Below are 20,015 nucleotides of genomic sequence, written 5' to 3'. Positions count from 1 at the left end.
CTACTCCTTAAAGGAAGCTCACCTATGTTACTACTCCTTAGAGGAAGCTCACCTATGTTACTACTCATTTGAGGGAGCTCATCTATGTTACTACTCCTTAGGAGGAAGCTCATCTATGTTACTACTCCTTAGAGGGAGCTCATCTATGTTACTACTCTTTAGAGGAAGCTCATCTAAGTTACTACGCTTTAGAGGAAGCTCATCTACGTTACTACTTCTTAGAGGAAGCTCATCTATGTTACTACTTCTTAGAGGAAGCTCACCTATTTTACTACTCCTTAGAGGAAGCTCACCAATGTTACTACTCCTTAGAGGAAGCTCATCTATGTTAGTACTCCTTAGAGGGAGCTCGTCTATGTTGCTACTCCTTAGAGGAAGCTCATCTATGTTAGTACTCCTTAGAGGAAGCTCATCTATGTTACTACTCCTTAGAGGAAGCTCATCTATGTTACTACTCCTTAGAGGGAGCTCACCCATGTTACTACTTCTTAGAGGAAGCTCATCTATGTTACTACTCTTTAGAGGAAGCTCACCTATGTTACTCCTCCTTAGAGGAAGCTCATCTATGTTACTACTCCTTAGAAGAAGCTCATCTATGTTACTACTCCTTAGAGGGAGCTCACCTATGTTACTACTCCTTAGGAAGCTCATCTATGTTACTACTCCTTAGAGGAAGCTCACCTATGTTACTACTCCTTAGAGGGAGCTCATCTGTGTTACTACTCATTAGAGGGAGCTCATCTATGTTAGTACTCCTTAGAAGGAAGCTCATCTATGTTACTACTCCTTAAAGGAAGCTCACCTATGTTACTACTCCTTAGAGGAAGCTCACCTATGTTACTACTCATTTGAGGGAGCTCATCTATGTTACTACTCCTTAGGAGAAAGCTCATCTATGTTACTACTCTTTAGAGGAAGCACATCTAAGTTACTACGCTTTAGAGGAAGCTCATCTACGTTACTACTTCTTAGAGGAAGCTCATCTATGTTACTACTTCTTAGAGGAAGCTCACCTATTTTACTACTCCTTAGAGGAAGCTCACCAATGTTACTACTCCTTAGAGGAAGCTCATCTATGTTAGTACTCCTTAGAGGGAGCTCGTCTATGTTGCTACTCCTTAGAGGAAGCTCATCTATGTTAGTACTCCTTAGAGGAAGCTCATCTATGTTACTACTCCTTAGAGGAAGCTCATCTATGTTACTACTCCTTAGAGGGAGCTCACCCATGTTACTACTTCTTAGAGGAAGCTCATCTATGTTACTACTCTTTAGAGGAAGCTCACCTATGTTACTCCTCCTTAGAGGAAGCTCATCTATGTCACTACTCCTTAGAAGAAGCTCATCTATGTTACTACTCCTTAGAGGGAGCTCACCTATGTTACTACTCCTTAGGAAGCTCATCTATGTTACTACTCCTTAGAGGAAGCTCACCTATGTTACTACTTCTTAGAGGAAGCTCATTTATGTTACCACTCATTAGAGGAAGCTCACCTTTGTTACTACTTCTTAGAGGAAGCTCATCTATGTTACTACTCTTCAGAGGAAGCTCACCTATATTACTACTTCTTAGAGGAAGTTCATCTATGTTACTGCTTCTTTAAGGAAGCTCACCTATGTTACTCCTTAGAGGAAGCATTACCTATGTTACTACTCCTCAGAGGAAGCTCACCTATATTACTACTTGTTATAGGAAGTTCACCTATGTTACTACTCTTTAGAGGGAGCTCATTTATGTTACTACTTATTAGAGGAAGTTCATCTATGTTACTACTCCTTAGAGGGATCTCACCTTTATTACTATTTCTTAGAGTAAGTTCACCTATGCTACGAAGTCTTAGAGATGCTCTGCCATTTTTTCTACACTGGACACTTTTGATGGTTCCAAAAAACTGCACAGCATGCTGCAGTTTTTTACTGTTAGAAATGGAAGCCTGATGCAAACAGTTTGGCTATTTTTTACTTATTGTAAGTACCGCCTACCTCATTAAAGAGCAGTTCTCTTCTCTGCTGTTTCCTGAGATCCATTTTTTTCACAGCGACTTGCTTTCCTGTGTGCTTTTCTGTTGCAATACAAACAATGCCTGTTGAGCCCTCTCCAATTTTAATAAAGTCATCCAGATACTCTCTAGGGTCTCCAGGACTGACTACAAGCTGCAGAGCTGCTCTAAATTGTTCATGGGACACTCTTGATGGCTGCTGATCTGAGGATGAGCCCCAGCTGGGCGGAGGGTAAACACTGGATGATGTACTTGGAGAACTGGGATAAGAACCTGTAGACATGTAGTGGGGGCTCCCATGAAGTGGAGGCTGATGATAGGGAGATGGCTTATGGTAAACTGAAGGATACTGGTAACTACTAGAGGGATAGTTGGATTTGTTTTGTGATTGAGGTAGCTTTGTAGGACCTCGAGGATATGTGTCAGATCCAGTGAGTGGAGGGCTCAAGGATACCTGTGCTCGATCATAGTCTGCCTGCAAAGAAATGAAAAGAAAATCACATTTTAAGGTGTCAGTATTGTCAAGCATGACTGTAGAAGAACTAGAGGTATTGAAGATTTTATAGGGGTTGTTCGGTTACCAGAAAACATTTCTACAGTAGCTCCAACTGCCTTAAAATAACAAACAGAGCAGTACTTACCTGACCTCTGCCATTGGGATCCAACGATGTTGTCCCACTGTCCTCCTGGTAATTGTTGTGGAAGAAGGTGTCATGTTTACAGGCCAACACAACAGGGAGCCAAGAGAGGTAATATAGTAACATAATACGTAAGGCCGAATGAAGACAATGTCCATCTAGTTCAGCCAGTTTATCCTCCTATGTTGTTGATCCAGAGGAAGGCAAAAACCCCAAGAGGCAGGAGCCAATTAGCCCACTTGGGGGAAAATTCCTTCCCGACTCCCTAATGGCAATCAGACTAATCCCTGGATCAACCTCTAATAGTTCCTACCTGTCTGTATACCCGGATTAATAACTGACCTAAGATTTATATCCTGTAATATTCTTCCGCTCCAGAAAGACATCAAGTCCCCTTTTAAACTCCTCTGTGGATTTTGCCATCACCACGTCCTCAGGCAGAGAATTCCACAGTCTAACTGCTCTTACAGTAAAGAACCCTTTTCTGTGTTGGCGATGAAACCTGCTTTCTTCTAGACATAGCGGATGCCCTCTCGTTACCGTCGCAGTCCTTGGTATAAACAGATCATGGGAGAGATCCTAGTATCGTCCCCTCATGTATTTATACATAGTTATTTGATCGCCTCTTAGCCGTCTTTTTTCCAGGGTACATAATCCCAGTTTTGATGCCTCTCTGGGTATTCCAGTCCCATCATTCCATGTATTAGTTTAGTTGCCCTTCTTTGAACCCCCTCAAGCACTGTAACATTTTTCCTGAGCACCGGTGACCAGAACTGTACGCAGTATTCCATATGGGGCCTAACAAGTGCCTTATATAGCGGTAGAATAATGTTCTCGTCCCTCGCCCCTATAGCTTTTTTAATGCACCCCAAGACTTTAGTAGCTTTTTCAGCAGCTGACTGGCATTGGGTACTGCAGCTTAGTCTACAATCCACTAGTACCCCCAGGTCTTTTTCCATATCACTTTTCCCTAGCAGTACCCCATTTAGTGTATATTGGTGACATCCGTTTCTCCTGCCCATGTGAGTATAAACTGATTTGTTGTTTTAACTCATAGAGAGCCTGTTTACCTTACAAATGTATAACTTGGACACCCCCTTTAAGGTGGCCATACATATATGGTAGAAGTAGATTGATGGTTGATCAACAGTTGAACGAGTGACTGTGATGAACGATAAATACGCAGGTCATAACACATACATTTTAGTCCATTTTGGCCATCAAAGTCATTTAAATTGGAGATAGATATTCAATGATGCCAGGGTGATGGATGAAGGATCTTTCTGGAAACATTCTTAAATATGGAAGATTTTTCATTCTACTATTGGCCAAAAATTTTAAAAACGGTCAACTTTTTTTCCCGAGATGATGGTGGTGCGTCATTGGTTGATTGAAATGATCGTTCCTTGTTAAATTTAACCTGATAAATGTTAGTTATGTTTGAATGTGGCCGACTGTCTTCAAAGAAAACCAAAATCTTTCAGATCATTTCAGACGCGAGATTTTACTGAGAACCAGATGTGGGTGAAAATCAACAAAGTCATTAAATCTAGTCAAGAAAATGTTTGGCCAAAATGTCAAGAAATCAAAGTGGATTAAAAACATGAAACATATAAGGTAAGTCAAGTTTTTTTAAAACAGATGTTCAGACTTTTTCCTGTAGCTCCTCACGTATATGAAAACTGAACAACGCAGGAGAAGAATATAAGAATTTACAAAGAACCACACATGGCAGAATAGATACATTGTGTTATGCCTAGTGCAGGGCTTTGGGGTAGCGGAGGCTGACATTCTCTGACCCCTCTTGACATCCTCGGCCTGCAAACCTTCTAGAATACTGTAGATGACAAGGAAAAAAAACAACAAAGTCTAATCATTAATTTAAAGAACAATCAACCAGTAGTATTACTAATCTTATACCTGCAATTATTAAAAGGAGAAGTGGAAAATCATCATCAATATGGATAAAACCAATGTCAACATGTCCTTGAGAAGTAAATAGTCTATTGCTGGACATACACATTGGATCACTACTGGCCAAACGCTTGTTTGGTTGAAGCCAATTTGTCTTGACTTTCCCATACATATGTACCTTCGTATGAGCAAAACATGTCAGAGTTCGCTCGTGCAGCCTGTTTATACAGGCAGATAAATTGTTAGCTTGTTCACTTATCCGATCATTCAGTCCTTCCCATTCACCGATACAGCAAGCAAACGATGATTTTCATGCTTGCATGAAATGAACGATGAAACATAAGTGAACGAATTATCTATCGTCCATCGTTCACTCATAGTCTGCGTTTACACTGAACAATTATCACTCAAATTCAATCGATCTAGCAATTTTTTGAACAATCATCTTTCCGTCTAAACGCACCTTAAAGGGGTTCTGACATGAATAATGTTTTTATGCTTTAGCAGCCATTGTTCCCTGGTCTGCCTAATGGACCCAGGGAACCCATGGGTTAATGGCTGCTAAAGCATAAAAAGATAATACTTACCTTGTCTTCTGTTGTTGTTGACATGGGGGGGTTCATCTCCCAGCAGGCGCTGTTCCTCTTCTTCTGTCTGCACGAGCCGCGCCGCTCCGGGATTGCGCGCATGCGCAGTGGAGAGGTGCCCTCTGACAGGAGTCAGGACGGGCTGCGTCTTCACTGCGCATGCGCAGCACTCCGGAGTGCAGCCGGACGGACGGGCCGCCCACAGCAAGCACTGCTTGTGACGTGCTTGCTGTGGCGGTCCGTCCGTTGACCTCGGAAGTGCCTGACGGACGGACCAGAGCAGGAAGCGGTCTTTTTGAACGCTCCTACTCTGCTTTAAAGGCACAGAAGAAGATGCCGGCTGGAGGGGACATGTCTGGCGATCGGGCCAGGCCAGGCAAGGTGAGTACAATTTTTTTTTTTTTTATGTCAGAACCCCTTTAAGCCAGTTCTAGAATCCTCTGGAGGCGGCTTATCTCACCCAGAACTAAAGCATCAACCAAATTGGAATTTACAGCGTGATTGTTCTCCCAATTGTTTATTGCTAAGGTACATCATTCTGATACGGAGATACACATTGAAATGCCCTTCTGCGTCTGTTTTTTATCCTAAATTGTATTACTTTTTTAGTGTCCTGTTTTTATGTTCTTAAGAAAATTCTAACTAAGGGTAAACAAATCTCAGGGGCTTGCCTATCTCTAAGTGAAAAGAGAAGTGACAATGTCACTTCTTGATGCGGAATCCACAATCCTTTTGAATGGGGATAATCTGCATGCATATCTGTGGCAGGTGCGAATACAATTCAACAACATAAATCAGAGGGTCATTTTTGTGTTTCTGCTGTGGATTATGTGGCGGATTTCACATGTGTGGACATACCTTAGCAGGACTGATTTCTAGTGGAAATAAGGTTTTTACACCGACATAGAAGGGGATTCTTTACTGTAAAAGCAGTGAGACTATGAAATTCAAAAGGGGCCTGGACGCCTTTCTCGAGCGATGTAATATTATATGATATCATTACTAACTTCAGAAGTGTCAGTGATCCAAGAATTATTCCGATTGCCAGATTGGAGTCAGGAAGGAATTCTTTCCCTTTAAATGGGGAAAATTGGCTTCTACCTCATTGGATTTTTTTGTCTTCCTCTGGATCAACATTGGTGGGTAATAGCCTGAACTGGATGGATATATTTATTTTTTCAGCCTTACATACTGTGCTACTATCACTGGGGAGGCACCCAACCCAGAATATTCATTAAGAGTTCTATCCCTGCCCCATGCTCCTAAAGTACTGAATATGTTATCAAAGGGGATCTGCCATGTACTTGGGTCAGCGTGGCTCTGCAGCTGACTCTTTTATCACAACTTTTCTTTTCTCTCTACTTTCCCCCATTCCAATGTATTAAGTCCCATCAGATTTGGCTCCTGGTGCTTTGAATTTGTCTAGTGAGTGTTGTCCACCACTTACTTTGAATAGATGACGTCAGATTTGACTGACAGCGAGTGTGGAGACCACCCACTTGACAGATTTGAAGGAGTTAGTATGGGAGAACAGTGGAGAGTAGAGAGAAAAGAAAAGCTATGATAGACTCGGCGGGGCCGCGGCTGCATAGCTTTGCAGACTGATCTGCTGATAGGAGGACATTACTGGTTCTCTTCAAGAGAAACTATTTTGATTAAGGGTTCAGGCAGAGGCAGAGATGTGCCCAGAGACTGTGCCATAAAATACGGAAAGTGCACAGCTCCTGAGAGTGGAGCCAAAGAGCCTCTGTAGCTGCTGTACAGGCTCCATTTGACTCCATATGTAGAAAAACATTTTCCCCATGAAGCAGTGCTCCTAGGGAAGAATACCTCTATACATACAGACATTGAGTGACTGATACAGCATGCCACAAATTCCTTTTTTATCAGATATTGTACAAATCTGTGTATGTCTCTGATTTCGTATGGTAGACGGTAGTGGTCTCATGGTCTTCTAAGTCAGCCCTATTACATTCATGTGCATAAGCCCTAAGGAACACAAATGATGACTTAGCACACAGTACTAAATATATTTAGAATTCTGCAATGACTTGTGCAAACTTTCACAAAAACTCTGTGACTACTGAGCCTTTTCTGCATTGTCAAATATAGCGTCACAGCACGGAAGCCGATTTATCACTGCCCCTTCCCAATCAATGCGTATAGAGGAACAAACTAAAACTGAACGGAGGTTTACAATAGAGGAACGTTCAATTCAAGTATTTTCTTTCTTCCTTTCTTTCCTATGGGAAGCATAATCTTGAGCCCATCTAAATTAACAGCATTGTATGGTGGCATTGATAAATTGCAGAAGAAAACAATCCAAATGTTCTGCAGATTCCAATTCCAAATGTTTAACACAAAAGAATTATATTTATAACGTGTACATTACAAATGTGGCTCAGGGGCTATTTCGGTGGCTAATGCAATCAGTGTATATGGAGTCAGGCAATATCTTGCCAGGAGGTATTATCTGCTTTAGAAAGTGAAGAACAGCTACAAAAACCATTCATTCTGGGGGACCTGTCCTGCCACTGATTAAAATAAAAATGGTGTAATGCTTTATGTCCCCTGTGGTGGTGCTGCAGAGCAGTTGTGCCCTTACGGAGAGGTTTCTGCTGATCTCTGGGGGTCTCAGCAGCAAAACACTTCATGGTTAGAGTACAGTCCAGAAATGATAGTATAAATGTGTGTTCTTTTATAGGCCTACCTGCCAATTTTCGAGATAATTGCACCAATTATTCTTTTTTTTCACATCAGTAAAAGAGACATGGCAGAGAAAAATGTGGAATTCCCAGCACACAACTGCAAAGAATCATGAAGTGCCTGTTCATGCAGAATAAAACACCAAAGGAAGTTGATGAGTGCACAATGGAACCATTGGGTGACCGTCGCTCGTCTTACTCAACTGTGAAGGAATGGGGCGCCAACTTCTAACGGCGAGATTTTTCCACCCAAGATGCTGAAAGATCTGGGATACCCATCACAGTGCCTGGAATGTGTTCATGACTTGGTTTTGGAAGATAGGCGAATCTCACTGAAGACACTGCAGATATCCATAGAACGAACGTGTTTGGAGTTTAATTCATGAACAATTGGATATGCACAAGCTTCCAGCCAAGTAGGTGCCAAAATTTATGAACACTGACCAGAAGCGCACACGAAGGACCCCTTTCCAAGGTGATTTTTAAACATTTTGAGGAATCCAGTGTAAATTTTTTGGTATGAATGGTGTCTGTTGATGAAACTTGGTTACACCACGGCAATCCTGAGACCAAACAACAGTCCTCACAATGTTGGATCTCCATGGCCAAAGTAATTCAAAATGCAAAAAATTAGCAAGAAAGGTCATGGCCACCATTTTTGGGATTTTATCATCAGACTATCTTCAGAAAGGACGAACCATCAATATAGAATACTCTCACTTGCTGGGCAAATTGAAGGCCACACTTAAAAAATAAATAAATAACAACATTGAAAACTGCATCTTCAGGAAAACACCCCTTCACGCAAAGGTGCCAAGGCAATGGAGCTTTTGAAGATTTGGTGAAATCTTCTTGTTTATTGAAGGTGCACCCCACCCTATGTAACGTTATTCCCAATGGGTAAACGTATAGAACAATAACCAAGGAAGAAAAAAACTTTCTTTCAGAGGGGTGAATATGGCGTAACTTTCAGACATGGTAGGAATTATTGAGATTAGGTATTTTGCCAAAAAGATCTGAGTTTATTATTAAAACCAGCTTGTATACACTTTTCGAGGTATGCCCGCCTCTATTCTGCACACTGATGGAAGTGACAGCTGCAATTTGAATATTCCCTCTCCAACTTCAAATTGCTGTAGCTCCAGTTCTTTTGCAACATGCAATAAGATTCTTGATTTTAAAATGAGACCAAAAGCACATCTATAGCACCGATCCTTTACTGATTTATAATAATGGCAAGATATTTTATTGATACGCTGCTGTGATGCTGGACTATTTTCTTTACTGGTTGTAAAAAATTAGAGGTACACGAGTGGCCACAGGCACTTCTAAGGCCGGCTTCACAGGACCACATTCCTACTGCAGAATCTGCGGTCGGGTTCCACGTGGAGAATTCACAGCAAATCACACGCATTGAAAGGTATGCACTTTTGCTTTTTCCTTCACACTCGCAGATACGAATTGCGTATTCTATGAGCGGAGGAAAAAAATAACAGCATGCTCTATTGTGCTGTGGACTCGGTGAAGTCAATGTAGGCCATCCGACCTTACCCGTCCGCGATTGACTTTGTGGACTGGCCACGGGCACCTGCTTCATCGCTGAGCAACAGCACAGGAAATACAATTTTGAAAAAAAAAATCTGCACTGCGCATGATCGACGGCGAGCCACCGCGGTCAAACATATTACAGATAATGAAGGTATGCGGGCTCACAGCCAGCCTAAGCCAACTCTATTTCAGCTCCGTACAAAATGGAACAGTGATTCAGTCGAGTACATGAGCCGGTGTCTATATTTACTGCATAGCCTACACAAACGATCCGTGGCTTCAAAATTTTTCCAAATCCTCAAAATATTACCTTCTTTCAACTCAAGGCAGACCATACAAGTATTTCATCGCCATCTATCCTACTTTCCCTTGGCGCAATGCTACTGACATTGGTTCCTCTGCTCCCAGTTCATGTTACATAATATCTGTATATTAAAAAATTCTTTCCTCGTTACTCATGGTTACAATGTGACTGTTACTTATCTAAGGGGGATCTGACACATACGACTAATGTAATGCTTACAAATAATTATACTATTGAATTCATTTAATCAATCAATATCAGTAGCGGAGCACAGAGGTGTCCGGGGCATTAAACTGAACACTGCCATCAACTCCTAGTATTACTACTGGCTGTCAGCCAGAAGTCCTCTGATTCATGTTCGTTAAGCGAACATTAATCTGAATTTGGCAGCATAATCAAGGACCTAACTGAACTGTGAAATTGAATTCTGCAGTGGAACATCATAGGACTGTTTTATGCTAAGGCTGCAAAAAAAAAAAAGAAAAAATGCCGAAGAATCAATTTGTCACCGAACTCCCTCCACAATACATGTTTGCAACGCTGCACTCAGTAGGAGGGGGGAGACGGAATTAGAATTACATGAAACAAAGCGACGACGAACGCTTTGTCTAAAAACACATTGCCCACGGACGGGAAACTGCAGCAGAGTGCGAGTACTGGGTGGCTAAATACCATTACACAGAACCCTCCTTTTGTCAGAGACCTCGAAGAAACCAAAATAGTTGCACATCTTATTATCCAAAGAAATGCCTCCTGATCTGGAGTTTGATTGCTGAGCCAGCAGGGCAACATACCAAAATACATCACATTTTGGCTGCAAAATGGGGCAAATAGAGCGATCATAACTATTTTCATGCAAATAGCTGCTTAAAGCTGCAGCTGAGCAAAATTAATGGTGCTCGTTATATTTCACAGCTGAGAGGTAATTAGCATTGTGTGTGGCAGGATCTCTCTTAACCCTTTACGTTTAGCCAATGCATATGTATGTGTGTATATATATATATATATATATGCATATAAAGAAAAATAAATAAATAAATATACACATATATATTCTAGAAATAAAGGGCACATGGGGAATCGGGGACTCTTTCTATTTTTCCTCTCTGTGGTATTTAATTAGGTTCCCCAGGGAAGTGAACAGTAGGGTAGGTGGAAACGGCAGAAACCATTCAAGATCTGATCAGCCAAGCGGACTGTGCTTTGACATGAAATCCATCACTGTACTGTGCTCAGATGCAATCGTGGGTCTTGTCCATGGGCTGGGTCAATGATTTGCAGTACAAATGGATAACCGAGCGTGCTAATATCATTACTGGGTAGCCCAGCGAAATTTTTTTTATCTTATTTACTCTATTCAAGAGTAGCAGAGATGTAAAACCACAACATCATACATTCAACATATTACATCTACGGTCAATATATTACAACTATGGTCAACATATTACATCTACAGTCAACATATTACATCTACGTCAACATATTACATCTATGGTCAATATATTACATCTATGGTCAACATATTACATCTACGTCAACATATTACATCTACGGTCAATATACTACATCTATGGTCAACATATTACATCTACAGTGAATATATTATATCTACAGTCAACATATTACATCTACGGTCAATATATTACATCTACGTCAACATATAACATCTACGGTCAATATACTACATCTACGGTCAACATATTACATCTGCGGTCAACATACTACATCTGCAGTCAAATATATTACATGTACGGTCAACATATTACATCTGCGGTCAACATATTACATCTGCGGTCAACATATTACATCTACGGTCAACATATTACATCTACAGTAACATATTACATCTACAGTCAAGCTATTACATCTACGGTCAATATATTACATCTACAGTCAACATATTACATCTATGTCAACAAATTACATCTACGGTCAACATATTACATCTACAGTCAACATATTACATCTACGGTCAACATATCACATCGACGTCAACATATTACATCTACAGTCAACATATTACATCTACGGTCAACATATTACATCTACAGTCAACATATTACATCTACGGTCAACATATTACATTCACGGCCAATATATTACATCTACGTTAACATATTCCATCTACGGTCAACATATTCCATCTACGGTAACATATTACATCTACGGTCAATATATAACATCTACGGTCAACATATTACATCTGCGGTCAACATATTACATCTACGGTCAACATATTACATCTGCGGTCAATACGGTCAACATATTACATCTGCGATCAATATATTACATCTACGGTCAACATATTACATTTGCGGTCAACATATTACATCTACGGTCAACATATTACATTAGCGGTCAACATATTACATCTGCGGTCAACATATTACATCTACGGTCAACATATTACATCTACGGTAACATATTACATCTACGGTCACATATTACATCTACGGTCAACATATTACATCTACAGTCAATAGATTACATCTACGGTCAATATATTACATCTAGGGTTAACATATTACATCTACAGTCAACATATTACATTTACGTCAACATATTACATCTACAGTCAACATATTACATCTACGTCAACATATTACATCCACGGTCAAAATACTACATCCACGGTCAACATATTACATCTACGGTCAACATATTACAACTACGGCCAATATATTACATCTACGGTAACATATTACATCTTCAGTCAACATATTACATCTACGGTCAATATATTACATCTACGGTCAACATCTTACATCTATGGTAACATATTACATCTACGGTCAATATATTACATCTACAGTTAATATATTACATCTAGGGTTAACATATTACATCTACAGTCAACATATTACATCTACGTCAACATATTACATCTACAGTCAACATATTACATCCACGGTCACCATATTATATCTACGTCAAGATATTACATCTACGGTCAATATATTACATCTACGGTCAACATATTACATCTACGGTAACATATTACATCTACGGTCAATGTATTACGTCTACGGTAACATATTACATCTGCAGTCAACATATTACATCGACGGTCAATATATTACATCTACGGTCAACATATTACATCTACGGTCAACATATTACATCTACGGTAACATATTACATCTACGGTCAATGTATTACGTCTACGGTAACATATTACATCTGCAGTCAACATATTACATCTACGGTCAATATATTACATCTACGGTCAACATATTACATCTACGATAACATATTACATCTACGGTCAATATATTACATCTACGGTCAACATATTACATCTACGGTCAACATATTACATCTACGGCAACATATTACATCTACGGTCAATATATTACATCTACGGTCAATATATTACATCTAGGGTTAACATATTACGTCTACAGTCAACATATTACATCTACGTCAACATATTACATCTACAGTCAACATATTACATCCACGGTCACCATATTACATCTACGTCAACATAATAAATCTACGGTCAATATACTACGTCTACAGTCAACATATTACATCTACGGTCAACATATTACATCTGCGGCCAATGTATTACGTCTACGGTAACATATTACATCTGCAGTCAACATATTACATCTACGGTCAATATGTTACATCTACGGTCAACATATTACATCTACGGTAACATATTACATCTACGGTCAATATATTACATCTACGGTCAACATATTACATCTACGGCAACATATTACATCTACGGTCAATATATTACATCTACGGTCAATATATTACATCTAGGGTTAACATATTACATCTACAGTCAACATATTACATCTACGTCAACATATTACATCTACAGTCAACATATTACATCCACGGTCACCATATTACATCTACGTCAACATATTAAATCTACGGTCAATATACTACATCTACAGTCAACATATTACATCTACGGTCAACATATTACATCTACGGCCAATGTATTACGTCTACGGTAACATATTACATCTACGGTCAATATATTACATCTACGGTCAACATATTACATCTACGGTAACATATTACATCTACGGTCAATATATTACTTCTGCGGTCAATATACTATATCTACAGTCAACATATTACATCTACGGTCAACATATTACATCTACGGTCAATATATTACATCTACGGTAACATATTACATCTACAGTCAGTATATTACATCTACGGTCAACATATTAAACCTGCGGTCAACATATTACATCTACAGTCAATATATTACATCTACGGTCAACATATTACACCTGCAGTCAACATATTACATCTGCGGTCAATATATTACATCTACGGTCAACATATTACATCTGCGGTCAACATATTACATCTACGGCCAATATATTACATCTACGGTCAACATATTACATCTACAGTCAACATATTACATTTACAGTAACATATTACATCTAGGGTTTACATATTACATCTACGGTCAACATATTACATCTACGGTCAATATATTACTTCTACGGTCAACATATTACATCTAGGGTTTACATATTACATCTACGGTCAACATATTACATCTACGGTCAATATATTACTTCTACGGTCAAGATATTACATCTACAGTCAATATATTACATCTACGGTCAATATACTACATCTACAGTCAACATATTACATCTACGTCAACATATTACATCTACAGTCAACATATTACATCTACGGTAACATATTACATCTACAGTCAATATATTACATCTACGGTCAATATATTACATCTAGGGTAACATATTACATCTACAGTCAACATATTAAATTTACGTCAACACATTACATCTACGGTCAATATACTACATCTACAGTCAACATATTACATCTACGTCAACATATTACATCTACAGTCAACATATTACATCCACGGCCAATATATTACATCTACGGTAACATATTACATCTACGGTCAATATATTACTTCTACGGTCAACATTAGAGATGAGCGAGCACCAAAATGATCGGGTGCTCGCTGCTTGAGTCGAAGTTTCCGCGATGCTCGAGGGTTCGTTTCGAGTAACGAACCCCATTGAAGTCAATGGGCGACTGGAGCATTTTTGTATATTGCCGATGCTCTCTAAGGTTTTCATTGGTGAAAATCTGCAAAACCCAAGAAAGTGATGGAAACGACACAGAAACGGATAGGGCAGGCGAGGGGCAACATGCTGGGCTGCATTTCAGGTTCCCAGGTCCCACTATTAAGCCACAATAGCGGCAAGAGTGCCCCCCCCATAACAATTTTTACTTCGGACAAACCCCCATTAGTAAGCCACACCTTAGCTAAGCACCACACTACCTCCAACTAAGCACAAGCACTGCCTACGGGACACACACACGCCTCTTCTCCTGGGTTACATGCTGCTCAACGCCCCCGCACGACCCAGTGTCCACAGCGCATAGCAAAGTGTCCCTGCGCAGCCTTCAGCTGCCCTCATGCCACACGCTGGCCCCATAGCCACACCACCCTCATGTCTATTTATAAGTGCGTCTACCATGAGGAGGAACCAGAGGCACACACTGCTGAGGGTTGGCAGGGCCAGGCAGCGACCCTCTTTAAAAGGGGCGGGGCGATAGCCCACAATGCTGTACAGAAGCAATGAGAAATCCAATCCTGTGCCACCTCCGCCAGGAGCTGCAAACGTGGGCATAGCAATGGGGAATCCATGTGCCACACACTATTCATTCTGTCAAGGTGTCGCATAGCTCAATCGATACTGCAAGGGGAAAGCCGTCTGTGCTCTGCCCCCTACCCAAGTCAGTCAGTGTCTTTGTACTAGACAGGTCAAACACCACGATGGGAACTAAGTTTGCACCAACAGCATAGGTGGGTCCTAGGAAGCGCAAGACATGAACAAAAAATTGATCTGAGCAGCCAAACATGGCAGACTTGCACCGCGCCCACGACATAGGCCTCGGCCCACAGATTCAGCAATCCTAGGCAGGAAGCGGACTTTCACTGCACCAAGGACACAGGCCTCTGCACAAATCCTCAGCAATCGCGGGCCTACAGCGGACTCCAATGCTAGCGTAGCTGTGCACGTCTCATTAGCGCTGTATTGCTCCTGTAGTTTGTCCCAATGCAGTGCCCCGGATAGTAGAGCTAACGTCAGATTAAATACAGGTGGGCTTCGGCCCACACTGCATGCCCCAGTCAGACTGGTTTTTTTTATAAGTATACACAGGCAGGTACAACTCCCTGTGGTCCCACAGCATGGGTGGGTCCCAGGAAGCCACCGGCGGTACTTAACTAAATCCCATTGCATTGCCCAGCAAAGCTGAGGTAACGTCAGATTAAATGCAGGTGGGCTTCGGCCCACACTGCATGCCCCAGCCTGACCGGGGTTTTTAATACATAGACACAGGTAGGTACAAATCCCCTATGTGAAGTCCCTGTGGACCGACAGCATGGGTGGCTCCCTGGAACCCACCGGCGGTACATAAATAAATCCCATTGCATTGCCCAGCACAGCTGAGGTAACGTCAGATTAAATGCAGGTGGGCTTCGGCCCACACTGCATGCCCCAGTCAGACTGGGGTTCTTCATAAGTAGACACATACAGTTACAACTCCGTGTGGTCCCACAGCATGGGTGGGTCCCAGGAAGCCACCGGCGGGACATAAATAAATCCCATTGCATTGCCCAGCACAGCTGAGGTTAGGTCAGATTAAATGCAGGTGGGCTTCGGTCCACACTGCATGCCCCAGTCTGACCGGGGTTTTTAATACATAGACACAGGCAGGTACAAATCCTCTATGTGAAGTCCCTATGGACCTACAGCAGGGGTGGCTCCCTGGAACCCACCGGCGGTACATAAATAGATCCCATTGCAGTGCCCTGGACAGCAGAGCTAACGACAGATTAAATGCAGGTGGGATTTGGCCCACACTGCAAGCCCTAGTCAGACCGGGGTTTTTAATACATACACACAGGCAGGTATAACTCAATAATGTGAAGTCCGTGTGGACCGACAGCATGGGTGGCTCCCTGCAACCCACCGGCGGTACATAAATAGATCCCATTGCAGTACCCTGGACAGCAGAGCTAACGTCAGATTAAATACAGTTGGGCTTCGGCCAAGAATGTTTTCATTGTTGGAGGAGGAGGACGGGGATGTTTTTGAGGCAGTATGTGTCCTATCCCCGTGTCCGTGGTTATATGCACCTTCCCAGTGACCGCGTCGCTGAAAAGTTGTCGCGCCTGGGTACCTAGTACCGCGGCCTCGCCACCATCATGTCTTTGGGAAGCCTCCGTTTCCACAACCCTGTAACATAGCAGTAGCAGCAGTATAGGCAGACCCCAGTAACAGTTACGAAGAAGCAGTATGGGCAAAGCAGCAGATTCACATTTCCCTGGCAGCAGTGTAGGGAGAGCACAGCATTTGTAACATTTCAGTAGTAGCAGTGTAGTCAGACCCCAGTAACATTTACGTAGAAGCAGTATGGGCAAAGCAGCAGATTCACATTTCCCTGGCAGCAGTGTAGGGAGAGCACAGCATTTGTAACATTTCAGTAGTAGCAGTGAAGTCAGACCCCAGTAACAGTTACGTAGAAGCAGTATGGGCAAAGCAGCAGATAAACATTTCCCTGGCAGCAGTGTAGGGAGAGCATAGCATTGGTAAGATTTCAGTAGTAGCAGTATAGACAGGCCCCAGTAACATTTACGTAGAAGCAGTATGGGCAGAGCCCACTATTAGCTAAATTTCTGTTATAGCAGTATAGACATGACCAAGTAACATTTCCTTTGAAGCATTATGGGCAGAGCCCAGTATTAGTAAAATTACAGCAGTAACAGTATACACCAACCAAGGTAACATTTCAGGAGCAGAAGTATCGGCAGACCGAAGTAACATTTCTGTGGCTGAAGTATAGTCAGACCCCAGTAGCATTACTGAGGCAGAAGTATAGGTAGGCAGAACAGAGTTACATTCCTGTAGCAAAAGTGTAGGCCAACCCCCAGACACAGTGGTGTACCATGAGTGCAGGCGAAGCCCATAAAAATTACTTGGATTACATTGCAGGCGAGGGCCCGAAAAATTGGTGTACCGACAGTACAAATGTACCCCAGAAAAATTGCCCATGCCCAACTCAGAGGGCAGGTGAAACCCATTAATAGCTTAGCGTACTGTGGCTTAATTTTTAACTAGGCCTGGAGGCAGCCCAGTCTAAAAAACAATTGGTTCAGGTGGAAGTTTCAATGCTTTAATGAGAATTGAAACAGATAAATATTATTTAGAAAAGTTATATGTGCCTTTTGGCCCACAGAAAAATTGCCCATTCGCGGTGATTACGAGAGGTTTCAGGAGGAGGAGCCGGAGGAGGACGACGAATATCATACACAGATTGACAAAGGTCTTTAGGTAGCGCTGCTGTCCGCTGGTGGAGAAGAGAATTCTGGGGAAATCCAGGCTTTGTTCATCTTTATGAGTGTAAGCCTGTCGGCGCTGTCAGTTGACAGGCGGGTACGCTTGTCCATGATGATTCCCCCAGCTGCACTAAACACCCTCTCTGACAAGACGCTAGCCGCAGGGCAAGCCAACACCTCCAGGGCATACAGCGTGAGTTCTGGCCACGTGTCCAGCTTTGACACCCAGTAGTTGTATGGAGCAGAGGCATCACGGAGGACGGTGGTATGATCAGCTGCGTACTCCCTCACCATCTTCTTACAGTGCTCCCTCCGACTCAGCCTGGACTGGGGAGGTGTGAGACAGTCTTGCTGGGGAGCCATAAAGCTGGCAAAGGCCTTGGAGAGTGTTCCCCTGCCTGCGCTGAACATGCTGCCTGATCTCCGCGCCTCCCCTTCTACTTGGCCCTCGGAACTGCGCCTTCTGCCACTAGCGCTGTCAGATGGGAAGTTTACCATCAGTTTGTCCACCAGGGCCCTGTGGTATTGCATCACTCTCAAGCCCCTTTCCTCTTCGGGAATGAGAGTGGAAAGGTTATCCTTATACCGTGGGTCAAGCAGTGTGTACACCCAGTAATCCGTAGTGGCCAGAATGCGTCTAACGTGAGGGTCACGAGAAAGGCATGCTAATATAAAGTCAGCCATGTGTGCCAGGGTACCTGTACGCAACATATGGCTGTCCTCAGTAGGAAGATGACTTTGAGTATCCTCCTCCTCCTCCTCAGGCCATACACGCTGAATGGATGAGAGGCAAGCAGCATGGGTACCCTCTGCAGTCGGCCCAGCTGTCTCTTCCTCCTCAGGCTCTTCCCACTCCTCCTCCTCCTCCACGCGCTGAGATATAGACATAAGGGTGCTTTGACTATCCAGCGACATACTGTCTTCCCCTGCCTCCGTTTCCGCCCGCAAAGCATCAGCCTTTATGCTTTGCAGGGAACTTCTCAACAGGCATAGCAGGGGAATGGTGACGCTAATGATTGCAGCATCGCAGCTCACCATCAGGGTGGACTCCTCAAACTTTCCAAGGACCTGGCACATATCTGCCATCCAGGCCCACTCCTCTGTAAAGAATTGAGGAGGCTGACTCCCACTTCGCCGCCCATGTTGGAGTTGGTATTCCACTATAGCTCTACGCTGTTCATACAGCCGGGACAACATGTGAAGCGTAGAGTTCCACCGTGTGGGCACGTCGCAAGGCAGTCGGTGCACTGGCAGATTTAACCGATGTTGCAGGGTGGCAGCGTCCGTGTTGGACTTGCGGAAATGTGCGCTGACTGATGTTGCGTGAGACGTGGTCGTGCAGGGCTGGGACGGCACACCGTGAAAAATAGTGGCGACTGGGGACAGAGTAACGCGGGGCTGCCACCGCCATCATGTATTTGAACGCCTCAGTTTCCACCAGCCTGTAGGGGAGCATCTCCAGGCTGATCAATTTGGCTATGTGGACATCTGCGGTCAACATATTACATCTGCGGTCAACATATTACATCTGCGGTCAACATATTACATCTGCGGTCAACATATTACATCTACGGTCAACATATTACATCTACGGCCAACATATTACATCTACGGCCAGCATATTACATCTATAGTAACATTACATCTAGGGTTAACATATTATATCTACGGTCAACATATTACATCTACGGTCAATATATTACTTCTAGGGTCAACATATTACATCTGCGGTCAATATATTACATCTACGGTCAATATATTACATCTACGGTCAACATATTACATCTACGGTCAACATATTACATCTACGGCCAACATATTACATCTACGGCCAGCATATTACATCTATAGTAACATTACATCTAGGGTTAACATATTATATCTACGGTCAACATATTACATCTACGGTCAATATATTACTTCTAGGGTCAACATATTACAT

General features: G+C 42.4%; 1 protein-coding gene across 2 annotated transcripts in view; it reads right to left on the bottom strand.

The window, feature by feature from the left end:
- PAK5 (p21 (RAC1) activated kinase 5) overlaps positions 1-20,015 on the bottom strand; it is a 145,955-nt gene that overhangs the window by 13,943 nt on the left and 111,997 nt on the right. For both annotated transcript variants that reach the window (XM_066595655.1, XM_066595657.1), the window contains one exon: positions 1,981-2,472. In XM_066595655.1, the coding sequence (XP_066451752.1) occupies positions 1,981-2,472 (492 nt within the window). The remainder of the gene's footprint in view (positions 1-1,980; positions 2,473-20,015) is intronic.

The sequence above is a fragment of the Eleutherodactylus coqui genome, chromosome 3 (assembly GCF_035609145.1).
Source record: "Eleutherodactylus coqui strain aEleCoq1 chromosome 3, aEleCoq1.hap1, whole genome shotgun sequence".
NCBI classification, from domain to species: domain Eukaryota; kingdom Metazoa; phylum Chordata; class Amphibia; order Anura; family Eleutherodactylidae; genus Eleutherodactylus; species Eleutherodactylus coqui.
Note: the sequence above shows the minus strand (reverse complement) of the source record. Positions and strands in the feature narration are given on the sequence as shown.